The following is a 16266-nucleotide window of genomic DNA, read 5'->3' as shown; positions in this document are numbered from 1 at the left end:
GATATATGATACGGCACATGCACTGTTCTGTCTTACTGGCAGCCAAAGAGAGTAAAAATAGAAAATGACTGTGTAATATATTACTGGCAGTCATGGTAGGTGATAAAACACTGCCCTGTGGGTGTTAAATGCTGCCACTGTGTTACTGGCTGTAAAAGGATTCAAATCACTGCTGTATATATATATATATATATATATATATATATATATATATATATATATATATATATATATATATATATATATATATATATATATATATATGTTACTGGCAGCCAAAGAGATCAAATAATGTATTTGTGTGTAACTGGCATCCAAGGGGATACAATTATTGCTCAGTTGTGAAAAATATATATGGCGTATAAGTTGGAGCATTTGGGTAGGCCATTGTGTAACCCCACCTACAACACATGCCCAGCCACTTACTGATTATCCAGTATTTTTGTGGAAGACATTTTGGAAGCCTTATTAAAGGGCCATGATAATGAAAAAAATGACATACTCTAATTTTACCCTGCAAGAATATGTTTAACCCCTGCTGCTGACTGGCTCACCACAGCAGAGTCGCTAGTGCTAAAATGACATGCTCTAACAAATTAGACTATGCCACCCCCCAGAACTACTACAGTACTAAGGCCTTTTTCCTAAAAAAAATATTCTTCTCCACTGAGAGATTTAAGTTCAGCTCATTTGAATAATTGTAATCCTTTCACAATTCAGCCTGTCAGATTAATTTCTTCCCCTGCAGTGCGTAATAATGAGATAAATTCCGCACTTCCTGCGTGATCAATGTGTTTGGTTAGATTACAGAAAGACAAACATATTTATGTACAAAAAAAACATATAATCAAATCTTTATTTTTATCCAAAGTAAAACTCTATACAATAGGAAGTCGTGCAGTACAGATTCATTTTGGTTCCAATGCAAAGTGTATACAGATTTCTAAATTAGGAATGTGCTAGGCAACCACAAATCTATCTGCCTTTGAGAATTTAAAGGGACATGAAACACCAAATAGATTTCATGCGCCTCCATCTAAATATGTGTGCCGCCATTTTGGAACTTAGGTTACATTGCAGGTATATGAAGGAGAGTTACTGCACATTTGCAAACACATCAGCACTGGAATACAATAAAAGGTCAATTTCAACATGGCAGCACACATAACTAGCAGGAGATGGGGAATAAGATGCATATAAAATGTATTTAGTGTTTTATGTCCCTTTAAAGGGATATGAAACGCAAAATGGCATCCCCTATAGTGGGAATAAAAATGAAGTATTCCAAAACAATAAACATTTTGATAATTACATTTATCAATACAGTGATTGATATCTAATGCATATTTAAAAATGAATTGTCCCTTTAATTCCAATAACTAAGATGTTAATTCATCACGTGATAAAACGGTTCTTCAGATGATAGTTTCTCTAGATTTCTGGTATTGGTTTGGAGCGATATAAGGAAAGGGTACACTCCTCTAGCATGTGCCTTGACCTCACTTTTATAAAGTCAGTTCTCCATGTAGTTGAATGAATTAATTTTACATGTAGAATGTTGTTTAATTTGGTGTTTAAGGAAATAATTAAGGATGAGTTCACAGTGATTTCTATGTTTATCATGTAGAGCTACAGTAGGCTATCAAATTGTTTTAAATATAGTCTAGATTAAAAAAAAAATTATAATTGTGCAATAAGCCATGGTAAAAATGGTTATTTATAAAACCATTCTCTTTTAGCCTAGGAAGATTGTATATTTTACAGCATTTACGTTGGACGTCACAGGGTAGGCTAACTCCTGTTTCCCCCACAGGATTTCATTTCAGTTTTACATATCTTCAATAAAAGCAGTGAGTCCCAGGATCACAAACAAAAGGGTTAGGTGGTGGTCCGAATTTGTACGTGAAAAGGTTAAATCAGAGCTGAGATAGTGGGGGGGGCAATTTATTGTGATCTTGATAACTTAGAGACTGTAGTATATAAACGTGATTTCATGGACTCCCAGACACAGAAACCGTCATTATTTTCCACACAGAGAAGTTTTGAGCTTTGAGGACCCTCGTTATTCTTTAAAATCTGCTTCATTACTAAATCTGTCCACAAACACTGCTTGTTGTTTTCAGTCTCACATGGGACGCTGTAACACGGGATAATCTGTAATAGTAAAAGATGAACAGAGAGTTGGTAAATCACAAAAATATGACCCTTTACGACTATTAGGGATTGGTAAATGTCTTCATTTTTTACTTTAAATATATAACTGACTTTTTTTATAAAAAATTTTCACTACTCCTTGTAGAGCAAATATTGCAATATTTAGTTAAATATGTTATCTGCTATTGTGAACGTAATTTTGGAGTTTAATTTCCATTATTGTTTAGAAAGTGACATTCAGATTTGTGAAAAGTCTATGATGAATGATTACTGCTGATAATTAAATAGACATTAAACCATTTAAAGGGACATGAGCCCAAAATTGTTCTTTTATGATTCATATAGAGCATACATTTTTAAACAACTTTCCAAATGACTTCTATTTTCAATTTTGCTTTAGTCTCTTGGTATTGTTTGTTGAAGGAGCAGCAATGCACTACTGGGAACTAGGTGAAGACATTGGTAAGCCAATGAAATGAGGAAAATATTTGCAGCCACCAATCAGTCGCTAGTTCCCAGCTCCTGACCCTACCTATGTATGCTTTTCAACAAAGGATACCAAGAGAACTAAGCAAATTAGAGTATATAAGTAAATTGGAAAGCTTTTTTTTTTTAATAGTATGTTTTATCTGAATCATAAAAGAAAAAAATGTGGTTTCATGACCCTTTAAGATTATAATATAAAATGTTTTTATGTGCAGTAAAACACAGTATATGCAGTATACTTTTATTATTTATTTTCTCCCCTTTTCCTGTAATTTAACTGCAAAAACACTTAACACTGCTACATTCCACACAGTGATTGGTTGCACACTCTAGTGACCTGTTTATAATTGTTTCTATATAGCCATACAATTAATCTAGGTTCAAAATATTTTCAAATATTTATGCAACTAATATTATTTAAAAAATACCTCTGCATATTATTCTCATGCTCATCTTTACTTTAAATACCCTTCATTCTATCTAGAATTTGTTAGCCTTTTATATCACTTGGCACTTTCATTATCCATAAATGAATGAATTAATGCAAATAAAACAACATTGCAATCTACATTCTTGTTTTATTTTGATTGTTTTTGCTGTAAAATACCCTCCTTTTGCTGTAAAAAATTGTGCCTGTTCTTTGTTCCCTTAAGAGGCTGGGGGTCAGATTCTGTATTTAAAGGGCCTTGATACCCAAATGTTGAAACACTTGAAAGTGACGCAGCATAGCTGTAAAAAGCTGACTAGAAAATATCACCTGAACATCTCTATGTAAAAAAGAAAGATAGTTTATCTCAAAATGTCCTAAGTATTCACACCCAACTGTATAGGACTTTAAGCAGCAAATCAGTATAAGTATAACTTTTTACGCAGCACTTACTCTGGTGAGCTGAGGAAATTGTGAGGTAAAATATCTTCCTTTTTTACATAGAGCTTTTTACAGTTATACTGCATCAGTTACAAGTGATTTAGCATATAAGTATTATGTCCCTTTAAGTCTGCTGTAAAATACTATAAATTGCCCGAACCAGCTTCTTATATTTCCCAGTGATTGCTTAGATCCAGAGGCATAACTAGACTTCACTGGCCCCCTACACAATGACAGTGGTAGGGCCCCCTCCCCTTTTTAAAGTGTCCTACATGGCTATCTGTAATCAGCAGAAAATGAGCCGGCAGACTCACCTTGGTTAAAGAGGAGCTATTTCTATATGACTGTGAGTCATCCTTCCACCAGGTTAGTCAACACTAGAGTATATGCACTTCCTGTACAAATATGGTGGTAGCTTTTCAACATTGTGGTGGCCATTTTGGGAACCCCACCACCATATTTGTAGAGGAAAATCCAAACACTTTCCTTACACAGTGAGCCCTACTTTTCAGGGGGACACACAAGAAGCAAGTAGAGCTTGGGACCCACCAGCCCTCCCTGTAGCAATGCCACTATTGATGGCAGGACCAGATGGAACCCCTAGGGGTGTGGCCTTTGTCTTAACTGAAACCTCTGACGTTACGTGTTGTACATTTTAAATTAATTTAGAACAAATACATTTAAGATTTGTTATATAAATACAGTTTGGTTGGTGTTGAATACAGTATTGCTCATGTTCTATATAATGCACCTTATCATGTGACCTGTTTTCCCCTTTAGTTTAGCACAATTAACCCTTAAATGATTGAAGCCACCTGCCTAGGTAATGTTTGGCAGCAAGCCTGCTAGCAAAGTACCGTTTGTGGTGACTTTTTGTTTGGCCATGTTTCTATGGAAACAGCCTCCTATTAAGGATGACTAATACATATGAAATACAGGAAATCATGTAGAAATATGCATGTTTTTATTAGAAAGTATTGTGTAATATTGGAATGCATATTTCTTTTTACTGAGATTCTTATTGGGTAAAACATATCTTCATTTAAATGACTCATTCTCAAATAGTGTAATATCAAATACAACATACAGTCACTGTTTAAAGTTTGACTAAATAAAACGGCTAAAAAAAATGACCTTTGTAAAATCTGATGATTTTATTTAGCAATTTTTAGATCTTGCAAATCAAAGTTAGTGCAGGAATAAACCATTTGAATATCCTGGTGAGTAAGTATATCCTATCCCCTATGATTGTAGCCTTTTAGGGCTTGTGCACTGCTCTAAGCAATCACTGTGTAGTGTGTAGCAGGTTTAGCCAAACTGAGCAGTACTAGATCTTAGCTCCAACCATTCTAAGAAGTGCGAAACAAGCCCCATTTTCAGAGGCTTCTTACAGCAAAAAAATAAATAAATGAATGTTGTTATATTTTTTTACTAATGAACCCTGACACTCCTACATGCTGCAAAATGATTGGTTGATATGTGCAGAGTACACTTTTAATGATACATTTATGGAAGATTGGATTTGAATGACCCTTTAAAGAGCACTAAAAAAACTAAGTACTAACAGAGGTGCTTCACGCATTCTGATTTCTCTTTTAATTTGTACAATTAATTTGAAAACTCACGCTAAATTGCATGTAATATATCCCTCTGTTTCATACACTACAAGAATATACAGACTACTGCATTGTTAATTTCAATCCTTTCTCAGTATATAAAATGTTTGTGTTAATCACTCACCTGGCATTGACAGTTCTCCTTGTAGAGCTGTTGAAACCCTTTCTTCTGATAAGGAGAAAGTGATGCCCATGGTGTAATAAATCCACACAAATTAATATGGACTCTGTCATTCATAACGAAGCCTGCGAGAAAACAACAATTAGCACAAATGTAGCTGGTGGAGACTTTGTTCTAGAGATGGAAATACAAATATTATTGGCTTTGTAAGGAGATTTATACATCAGGTAAATAAAAGCTCTGTATAATTTTATTATATTATTGTCTACATGGAATTGTGGGTACTGGGAATAGTGACTGTAAAATATCGTGCTGCAAGAATGATGTCACACTTTAGCCTCTGTTTCACACCACAGCTTTCCCATAGGAATAGGATACACTTTAGTCTCTGTGATAGTACCATTTCCCAGGAGACAGTTGTAAGAATTTAACCCCTTGAGTGCAAAATAGTTACATAATAAAAAGAGACTGTAGTAGCACTCAAATTAGCAATTTGTTTTCAGGCAAATTTCAAAATTTCCTATTTACATGCCTCCTGTGTCACGTGACAGCTATCAGCCAATCACAAACTCATATACATATGCAAAGTGAAATAGTTAAGGATATTCACATGTTAAAATCATATTTGAAACAGAGGTTAATATGGGCTGCTAATCAAACACCTCAACATTTACCACTTACAGTTTGAAATTCCATGAAAACATAAAGGTAAATTTATCAAGCTGCAGGAGGAGATTCTCAAGCAGAGAACCTGTCGGTCCACAATTGCCACTTGTGCTGCAAAGTTTAAGATAGCAAAAGATCTCTCTTGTGCAATCCTGCTCCCTGCTCTTTCTCAACCAATCACCGTAGAGCAGGGCCTGTCACTCAAATGAACGAGTTTGTCCTGATTTATGTCTCCTACCTCTGAGGTGACAGACAATAAGAAGCAGGAACTGCTTCTTAAAGGGACATGAAAGCCCACATTTTTTTTAAATTTTATGATTCAGATAGAGCATATAATTCTACACAACTTTCCAATTTACAGCTGTTATCAAATTTGAAAATATAGGTTAAATGTGACTGAGTAAAATTACACGCACTATCTGAATCATGAAAGTTACATTTTGACTTTATTGTACCTCTAAATTTGTGGTTGCAGGATCACACATGTCAGTCTACACTGCAATGTCTCAAAAGCGGCATTTAACATTGCACAAGCATTTCTTGTGAAATGCTTGTGCAATGCCGCCCCCTGCACATTCGCGGCCAATCGGCCGCTAGCAGGGGTTGTCAATCATCCTGATCGTATTTGATTGGGATGATTGCAGATCGCCACCTCAGAGGTGGGGGATGAATTAGGGAGCAGCGGTCTTACGACCACTGCTTCTTAACTTATGATTGTGGTAAATCTACCCTGATGCATAGATCTTATGGGGGTTTGTGAGAACAGGTCTGAATTTGACTGTTTTGGGTTACATTATAGAGATTGTGAATAAAATATATCATAGAAGATTGGAAATATATGCAAAGCCTCACCAGTGACTGCAAATTCCTCGCTTTTATTGGTGGAGTGGTGAGAGTAACCACACAGACTATCCATCTGCGGAGTGTACAAAAACTGGATATCTTGTATTCCTGCAGGTGCCTTGAATATCTATAAAAAATAAAACAAATATTTAAGTGGTATACATAGGCCAGACTGCTAAATTATACTAATACTTATTCGTGATTGCTTATAAGTCTAACATTCAGTAGAAGTTTCACTTTGTGCAGAGTGCCAACCAACAGTTGATGCAAGAAGGACCTAGATTCTGATTTTAAATTTGTTTACAAATGTGATTGGATCTTAATTTTGTTATTAAAACCTGTGGCTTTTCTGTCTTATTATATTCCCTTTTAAACATGCATTTCCAGCCATTAGACTCTCATAGCTGTTTCTAATTAGCCAGAATCTAGTGATGGCTAACCTTGGCACAACAGATGTTTTTAATCTACATTTCCCATGATGCTTAGGCACTCTGCAGTCTAGTTGAGCATCATGGGAAATGTAGTTCCGAATACATCAAGGGTGCCAAGTTTAGCCATCACTGTCCTAGTCTATGCAGTGGCCCTGGGTTAGGTTATTATTATTATTATTATCGGTTATTTGTAGAGCGCCAACAGATTCCACAGCGCTAAGGTTCACTAAACTTACTGTATTCTTGCAGCTCACAGACCTCAAAGGGGCAGAGTTCACTGAATTTAGTAAAGAAAGTGTCTCCCCTCATTAGAAAATAAATTAAACACATCTTATATTTATGTAGAAATTGTGCTTGTCCCACAATCCCTATAGGCCGGGAAGCTAATTCTGTAACTAAGGTTTTAATAGCTGGGTTAGGTGAAAATCCAGGTTACATAATTTGTATCTTAGACTCTCTAGGGAGTGTAATTTGTTATAGCATTACTGACCACTGCAAAGGGGTTAAACACATATTTAAAGTATTCTCCAGAGGAGCAATTACATTCTAGGAGCTAGCTAAACACATGAGGTGAGACAATGACAATAGGGATATTTATGTAGCTACCAATCACCAGCTTGTTAGATGCTGGTCCAGAAATGCTATGAGTGAATCTGACTGCAACATATTGTAGCGTATTAGGAGAAGTCATTGTTGTGCTCTTCCTAATTGACTCAATGCCTATTTCCTGCTCAGGGTTTGCAGTGTGTTGCACCACTCAAGCAGGACTTTATCTATGTGTTAACCTATTTGTGAGGGATATACACATAGCAATCAATGGACACTAATGATTCATTTTTGAGTCAGCCTGCACCCCTTACTATCTGACTTTTTGCTGTTAAGATCTACATGTGTTGTTCATTTTAACTTTCTCTATGGACTAACACACTCCTAGTCATATCAATTAATCGTATGAGCTAATTCTCCTTGTTGGTCATGGTGTAGATGGAGGTTGGGATTTGATGACAATATGCTGTAGGGATTAAAATAAACGAGCTGGTGGTGACAGTGACAGTAGCTCTAAAGAATCATATCATTCCACTGCAGACGGCTTAGTCTGTACGTATAAAGATCATTTAGACCTTCACTGTGCAATTTGGTAAATGCATTTGTGAAAGTAGGGCAGCGTTATACAACATCTTTTATCCTTATTCCTGCCAAAATTTAAGGTTTGTCTTAACATAGTTACTGATTCCTTTGGCAACAAAAAAAGAATTTCATGACAAAAGTCCTACTATTTTGCATGCCTAATAAGACAAGTGCTAAATAATATTGACAACATCTTTAATAACAAGTACACAGAAAGAAGGACAGAAGAATACCTTAATGGTTTTGATTTCATACTTCACCAAGGTGGCGGTACCGTCTGAGGTTGTATGTAATGTTTGTCCAACAAACTTGGCCCGAATGACTGAAAATAGAAAAGAGATTTCTGAGGTCAATTTAATAATTAGACATATGTAAGAAAAGGCAGGCAGTAAGAGAAAAAAAACAGTTAATCAGGTAAGTGAAAGGACAGAAAAGACCATACGTAGGAGGCTCGATTTAAGGAAAGCTAGTGGAGATAAAGATGGTGAAGAGGAGATAAATGGGCATAATGAGAGAATCTGTAAGAGAGATAGGAATTCATTAAATGGAAAATGAGTGAGGATATAGACATATGAAATAAAAAAACAATCAAGGCATAGATATCAAGGAATTTTGGACATGTAAGAGGAAACCCAACAAAGACACAGGATGAACATGTAAGTCGATAACTAGGACACATTTGGATTTAAGGAAAACCAGAACAGGAACAGTTGACATTAAGAGCTCAAGCAAAAGTAAAAGTATCTATATAGAGAACCAGACAATTGATAAGCATTAAAGAGGAGAACCAGAGAGGAAAGGAGGAACGCACGTTAGGTTTGAACTTGTAAGAAGAAATTAGTAGGATGGATAGATATGTTAAAAAAAAGCTAGGGAAGTAATAGATGTTTTAAGGAATAACTAGCAAAGAATGGGCATTCAAGAGATAGACATGGAATAGCCAAGCCAGAGAAGAAGCACACATGGAAGAGGATAGAAAGAGAAGGAACAGATACCATGGAGAAGGAATGGCATGGAAGTTTGGAGCCAAAAAAGGGATCGATATGGAAGTGAATAGTCAGAGATGTAATGATATTGAAGTGGTGGGCCAGATAAGGAGATAACATGAAAGATGAGAGCCAAATTAATAGACACAGAAGAGGTGAGTTAGGTAAGGGATGGATATGGAAGAGGTGAAACAGAGAAGAGATGGAAGAAATAAGCCAGAGAAGGGATGGATGTAGAATAGGTGAGCCATGGAAGGGATAGACATGGAAGAAGTTAGCCAGAGAATGGAGGGTCATTGATAGGTGAGCTAGAGAAGGGTTTAATGAGGAGGAAGTGAACAAGAAGCATGGATGCATTCATAGAATAGATGGATATGGAAAAGACAGAGAAAGTACAACATTAAAGTGGAAGGAAGATTGAAGGAAAAGGTGAACTAGAGAAGAGATTAACTTGGAACAGAGAGTCAAAGAATGGACAGAAATGTATTGGGGGAAAAGTATAAACATGAGACTGTAACACAAAAGTAGAGATGATTATGTAAGACCAGAAAGAAAGAGAAAACCACTGATGAAAGAGATGTGTAAAAAGCACAAGGAATAGATAGATGTTTATTTAATACATTTGAGAAACAGGAAAGAGATCGGAGGAAGTAATTTCTCAAGAAAAAAAAACGTAACTGCACAACCCATATGTTACAACCAGCGTAATCTAAGTATCTATATATAGCTTTGTGGTTTCCTTGTGAAGCTTTTCAGTATATACACTTTACTTCTGGTAAATTTGCATCCCCCCCTTGTCATCACTAAAGAAAATATATTTTGTTTCACCTTCAATATTTGTTAAAGGGGAGGGGGGGGGGGTATTCAGAATTTGGTAACAAAAATCCATTTTAGACTATTTCCTATGGGAAAGGATCAGCTAGACAAATACATAAAGTTAAAGTAGTAGCTAGTGATACCGCTACCTTTCTGCACAACTACTGTGCTACTGCACAACTGAATCAGTGAATTTTCTTTTGTGCATTTGTTTGTTCCTTTTTTTTTTTTTTTTTTCTAAATGGTAGTTTGTTTATTAGACCTCCAACTGTGATTGTCACTCAATTTATTTCACTACCTCAATGTAAGGCTTCCCCAAGCCTCACCCATGGACCCCCAGATGCCCAAAGTCCCTCCCATTGCATGTCCACTGCCCAAAACACTGTTAGGTCCCTGGGAAGTCGTCCCCCCCAAGACTCCACTGCTTGTATTTCTTTCTCTGAAATATGCCTCCCTTTAGAAACACTTGATTTACATGAAAAAGTCCCTTTTCTTTCTTCCCTTATCCAACATATTCACTAGTTTATTTCCCCCCCCCCCCCCCTAGAGATGCAGTCTCAAGACACTAATCATGACCCAGAAAGTATTCTTTGTTTTTGTTGCTTTTCCACTGTGGGTATCTGTACTGAGCACTTGTATTCTACAGGGAGATTAAGTTGTAAAGATACACAAGATTTTCCCAATGGGAAATCATCAGTGAGACACGTCCTATGAAGACATCATAAAAAGAGGAATGTTTTACTTGGCTAACAGACCTAGAAAATATAAGAATGTCTCACATTTCTGCCCATTGCTACACTGAAGATGTTTAACTCTTAGGCTTCCAGAGAGGGCTGCAATGCACTGCAACTTTAAGACACATTGAAATACAAAAATCCCATGCTCTCTGTCGTTAGCACATGTTTCATTTTGTATTAGTGACTCAAGCTTACATGTGCTTAACCCCCACAAAAGGTTTAAACACATAGGGAAACTTTATGTATTTAATCTCTTAAAGGGATAGTCTACTTTATTGTTTAAAAAGATAATCCTTTTATTACCCATTCCCCAGTTTTGCATAACCAACACAATTATAATAATACACTTTTTACCTCTGCTATTACCTTGTATCCAAGCCTCTGCAGACTGCCCCTTATCTCAGTTTCCTTGTCAGACATGGATTTTAGCCAATCAGTGCTGACTCATAAGTAACTCCATGGGAGTCGGCACAATGTTATCTATATGTCATGCATGTACTAGCATTGTCTAGCTGTGAAAAACTGTCAAAATGCCCTGAGATAAGAGGCGGCCTTCAAGGGCTTAAAAATTAGCATATGAGCCTACCTAGGTTTAACTTTCAACAAAGAATACCAAGGGGAAAAAAGCAAATAGAATATCCATTTAAATCCTGCAGATCTAATATACACATTTGTGGCTAAAAACATAGATACAAAGTTATTCTAGCTTGGTGTTTACCTTATGCAATTTTCATTATAAGACTTATTTCCCTATCTGAGCCCTGGCGAGAAAATCCCAGTGACAGAGCTATTGAAAAAAACATACAATCTGACCTGTTATTGCACTATTGCTTCCATATAAATGGGTTAAGCACATAGTTAAAGTCATCTGCAAAGCAGCAATGCACCACTGGCATCTAGCTGAACACATCTGGTGAGCAGCTAGCTCTCGGTAGTGCACTGCTGTCTACCTAGGTAGGTAAAGTTACTAAAAAAAAAAAAAAAGTCTCTTAACCCTTTCATGGCAGGATCATGATGTCTACATCGCGAGATTTCAATTATGGGATCAGGTCAGGGGGACATCCCTATGACGATAGGCACGCTCTCCAGACCGCGATCACATCAACGGCTATGACATTGTATTTCGTCCTAACGGCGCTAAAGCCCAGCGCCGTTTAGACGGAATACAACGCCATAACGACGCTATAAGGTTAAAATTACATGTTTTATCTGAACCAATAACATTTCCTATTGATCTTCATGTCCCTTTAAACACATAGCTTTTGGTTTGCAAACCCCGGAGAGTGTGAGTGTTTTTAACATGTTGCTAGTATACACATCATTTGCACAGCAGTGCTTGACGATATAAGCTATGCACATCAATTAACTTAATGCCACTTTAAACCTCAAATACTGATCTTAATCCTGGGATATACTAACAAGAATCTTCAAAAAAACTTTAATAAGCTTTACTGTCTTCACAAGAAATTAAAGAAGGTGGATTGTAACTTGCAAACAATTGAAGTTTCTCTGAGCACAGTCGTCTTTTATTGCAACGTTTTATGCCCTTTGGTTGTGTTGGAATAATCTGTCTTGCTCTGTCCTCTTTTTTTACCTGGGGTGTCTCTTTCTCTGTACTCAGTCTGACTGTTTCTCAAGCTTTTATTTTTCCTGTTCCTGTCTCTCAGGGTGTTGTTTGGTTTACCAGACTGTCTCTTTAAAGGGACACTGAACCCAAATTTTTTCTTTTGTGATTCAGACAAAGCATGCAATTTTAAGCAACTTTCTAATTTACTCCTACAGGCCCATTTATCAAGCTCCGTACGGAGCTTGAAGGGCCGTGTTTCTGGCGAGTCTTCAGACTCGCCAGAAACACAAGTTATGAAGCAGCGGTCTAAAGACCGCTGCTCCATAACCCTGTCCGCCTGCTCTGAACAGGCGGACAGGAATCGCCGGACATCAACCCGATCGAATACGATCGGGTTGATTGACAGCTCCCTGCTGGCTGCCGATTGGCCGCGAGTCAGCAGGGGGCGGCGTTGCACCAGCAGCTCTTGTGAGCTGCTGGTGCAATGTTAAATGCGGAGAGCGTATTGCTCTCCGCATTTAGCGAGGTCTTGCGGACCTGATCCGCAGTGTCGGATCAGGTCCGCAAGCCCTTTGATAAATGGGCCTGCTATTATCAAATTTTCTTCATTCTCTTGGTATGTTTATTTGAAAATCAAGAATGTAAGTTTAGATGCCGGTCCATTTATGATGAACAACCTAGGTTGTTCTTTCTGATTGGTGGATTGATTTAACCAACCAATAAACAAGTGCTGAACCACAAAAAAATAACTTAGATGCAAATAAAGATAGCAAGAGAACAAAGAAAAATTGATAGTAGGAGTAAATTAGAAAGTTGCTTAAAATTGCATGCTCTGAATCACGAAAGAAAAACATTGGGTTCAGTATCCCTTTAAGGGACATGAAACTCATTTGTTTATTTTATGATTCAGATAGATTATGCAATTTTAAACAACTTCCCAATTTACTTCTCTTAAAAAAATTAGCTTCATGCTCTTGGTATCCTTTGTTAAAGGCACAAAAATGAAATACCGGGAGGTAGCTAAACAAAATAGCCAATAACAGTAGGAATATATATATGTGCAGCAACTAATTGGCAGCTAGTTCCCAGTATTGCATTGCTGTTGCTGAGGCTACCTAGGTATGCAACAAATGATACCAAGAGAACAAAACACATTTTCTAATAGATATAAACTGGAAAGGTGTTTAAAATTGCACATCTGTCTGAATCATGAAAGTTTAGTTTGAAAATGCACTTTCTCTGTCTCAAAGAACATTTATTCTCAAAATACTTTCTCTTCTTCATTTCACTGAGCTGTCTACAAATACTTTCTCTTCTTGTATTGAGCGAGCTGTCTACAAATACTTTCTCTTCTTGTATTGAGCGAGCTGTCTACAAATACTTTCTCTGTTTCCCATCGTTGTTTATCTTTCTGAGCTGTCTCTAAGTAACCACAGATATCTCTGAGGACCATACTTTTTTTCTTCAGGCTGTCCCTACGGAACTGCCTTATTTATATCTTTCTTGGTCTCTTAGATATGTCTAAAGACTTTTCATCCTACTGTCTTATATCAGACATATCATTTTAAAGCATCAGAAAGGGACAATAAAGTCAAAATTAAACTTTCCATGCAGTTAAAAGAAAAACAAACAACTTTCAAATTCACTTCCATTATCAAAATGTCACACAGTCCTTTTATATTTACACTTTCTGAGGCTCCAGCTCCTACTGAGCATGTGCAGAAATTCCCAGTATATAAGTATATTCATTTTGTGATTGGCTGATGGCTGTCACATGACGACAGGGAAAAGAAAATGCCACTTACTTTTAAATTTGTTTGAAATATATCTATTACTCATTTTAAATTCAGGCTATTGCATTGTCTATGTATTATGCATTTGTTGATTATGCACTTCTGTTGTATGTATTGGTCCTGTAAGACTTACCCACATCGGAGTTACAGTATGCACTTTGTGGGTGCCTTAGGGCACACCTGCAGCTCCATGCTTCCTTGCTAATGCAGGCAAAAATCACCAAAAACAAGGCAAAGAACATTTTGTAACGTCGGTTATTCTCCAAGCTGCAAACATAAAAATAAAAAACAAGTTAAGTATTGGTGCATAAGCAAATAACATGGTTACAAAATGTGATCAAGAAGGAATGGGTTTATATTATGTCATACATGACTAAGTGATGTAGCTAACTTATTGGTAAGAAACAGGTTAATAAATCATGGCTTTGATTCTGTAATGTAATTAACCCTGACAGTAAAGGATTACATTTATAATGTGCAAGAGTCACTAATGGAAAAAGGGTAAAGGCTGCGTGGATGTGCTCTGGCAGTGTAGGGGTTAATTACATGTTCCGGGCTCTTGCAGTACAGGAGTTAATGATGTGAGATGGGCTCTGGCATTGCAGGGGTTGCTGATGGTTGGATGGGCCCTGGCAGGGCAGGGGTTTATGATGGTGGTCTGTGACAGTGAGATTACTAAAGTTGAATGAGCTCTAGCAATGCAAGAGTTACTAATGGCAAGCTGTGATAGTGGAGTTACTGATGTCGGTTGGCTATGGCAGTTCAGGGTTTACTGATTTTGGCAAGTCTTTGGCTTTCCATTAGTTGTCGATGTTGGGGAGTGTAGGGTTTACAAATATTAGCTGGGCTCTGGTAGTGCAGGGGTTAAGGATGTTAGCTGGACTATGAAAGTGCAAGGGTTACTGATGTTGACTAGGCTCTGACAGTGCAGGGGTTACTAATGTTGACTGACATTTCAGGGGTTACTGATGTTGGCAGGCTGAGTTTATCTAGGCTCTGGCAGTGCAAGAGTTGCTGAGTTCTTCTGGGCTCTGGTATTTTTAGAGGTAACTCCTGTCAGTTGGGATCTGGCAGTGAAGATGTTACTGATGTTGGCTGGGTAATGGCAGTTCAAGGGTTTCTGAATTTGCCCAGGCTCTGGCAGTGAAGGAGTTACTGATGCTGGCTGGGTTCTGGCAGTGCAAGGGTTTCTGAGTTTGGCTAGGCTCTGGCAGTGCAAGGGTTTCTGAGTTTGGCTAGGCTCTGGCAGTGCAAGGGTTTCTGAGTTTGGCTGGGTTCTGGAAGTGAAGGAGTTAATGATGTTGGCTGGGCTTTGGCAGTGCAAGGGATGCTGAGTTTGGTTGGGCTCTGGCAGTGCAAGGGATGCTGAGTTTGGTTGGGCTCTGACTGCGTAGCTGTAACTGCTGCTGGCTGGGATCTGGCAGTGAAGGAGTTACTGATGTTGTTGTTTTGCCCTGCTTGTGCAGTGGTTCCCGGGATCTGACAGTGCAAGGGTTTCTGAGTTTGTCTGGGCTCTGGCAGTGCATGGGTCATGTCATGTCCGGTCTCAGTTCTTGGTATAGGGATAAATAGTTACCTGATTGCTGACTGCTGAGACTGGCGATGATGTCTGTGCTTCTGGCTTCTGCACTTGCTTCTGTTTGCATCTCACTCACTGCTATATAGAGCTCAGCACGCCTCCTCCCTTCCTGTGATATGATTGGCCCAGAGCCCAGCCCAAGACGCCTTCCCTCTTAGTCACTGATTTCAAAACTAGAAGAGGTCACACAGTGGTAGAACTGGGAAGTTGTAAGCATCACAAAAAGACAGTGTCACTGCAATAAGAAATTACCAGGGTCATTTATATTGACAGCACCAATGCATGAAATGTCACAAATGTCACATGTAGCCAGTAGCAAGAACTTGCAAATAGTTTTTTTTTTCCAGTAATCACTATTAATTAGTGCAATACATTTTAATGACCTGTTTACTATGTAATGCACTTCTATTTCTTGTAATTTGCTTTAAAACTAACTTAAAGGGTCACCAAAGTACAAATTAAACTTTCATGATTA

General features: G+C 37.6%; 2 protein-coding genes across 2 annotated transcripts in view; one reads left to right on the top strand and one right to left on the bottom strand.

The window, feature by feature from the left end:
• SYN1 (synapsin I) overlaps positions 1–16266 on the top strand; it is a 437372-nt gene that overhangs the window by 209478 nt on the left and 211628 nt on the right. The window lies entirely within an intron of this gene.
• Positions 843–15942, bottom strand: TIMP1 (TIMP metallopeptidase inhibitor 1). Its single transcript, XM_053695582.1, has 6 exons — positions 15789–15942; positions 14346–14479; positions 8547–8635; positions 6764–6881; positions 5249–5370; positions 843–2154 (listed from the first exon to the last, which is right to left on the bottom strand). The coding sequence occupies exons 2-6, from the start codon at positions 14452–14454 to the stop codon at positions 1945–1947; spliced, it is 648 nt and encodes a 215-aa protein (XP_053551557.1). The 5' UTR covers positions 14455–14479; positions 15789–15942; the 3' UTR covers positions 843–1944.

Source organism: Bombina bombina, chromosome 12 (genome assembly GCF_027579735.1).
Source record: "Bombina bombina isolate aBomBom1 chromosome 12, aBomBom1.pri, whole genome shotgun sequence".
Classification (NCBI taxonomy): Eukaryota; Metazoa; Chordata; class Amphibia; order Anura; family Bombinatoridae; genus Bombina; species Bombina bombina.
This window is presented reverse-complemented; position numbering and strand designations above follow the sequence as displayed.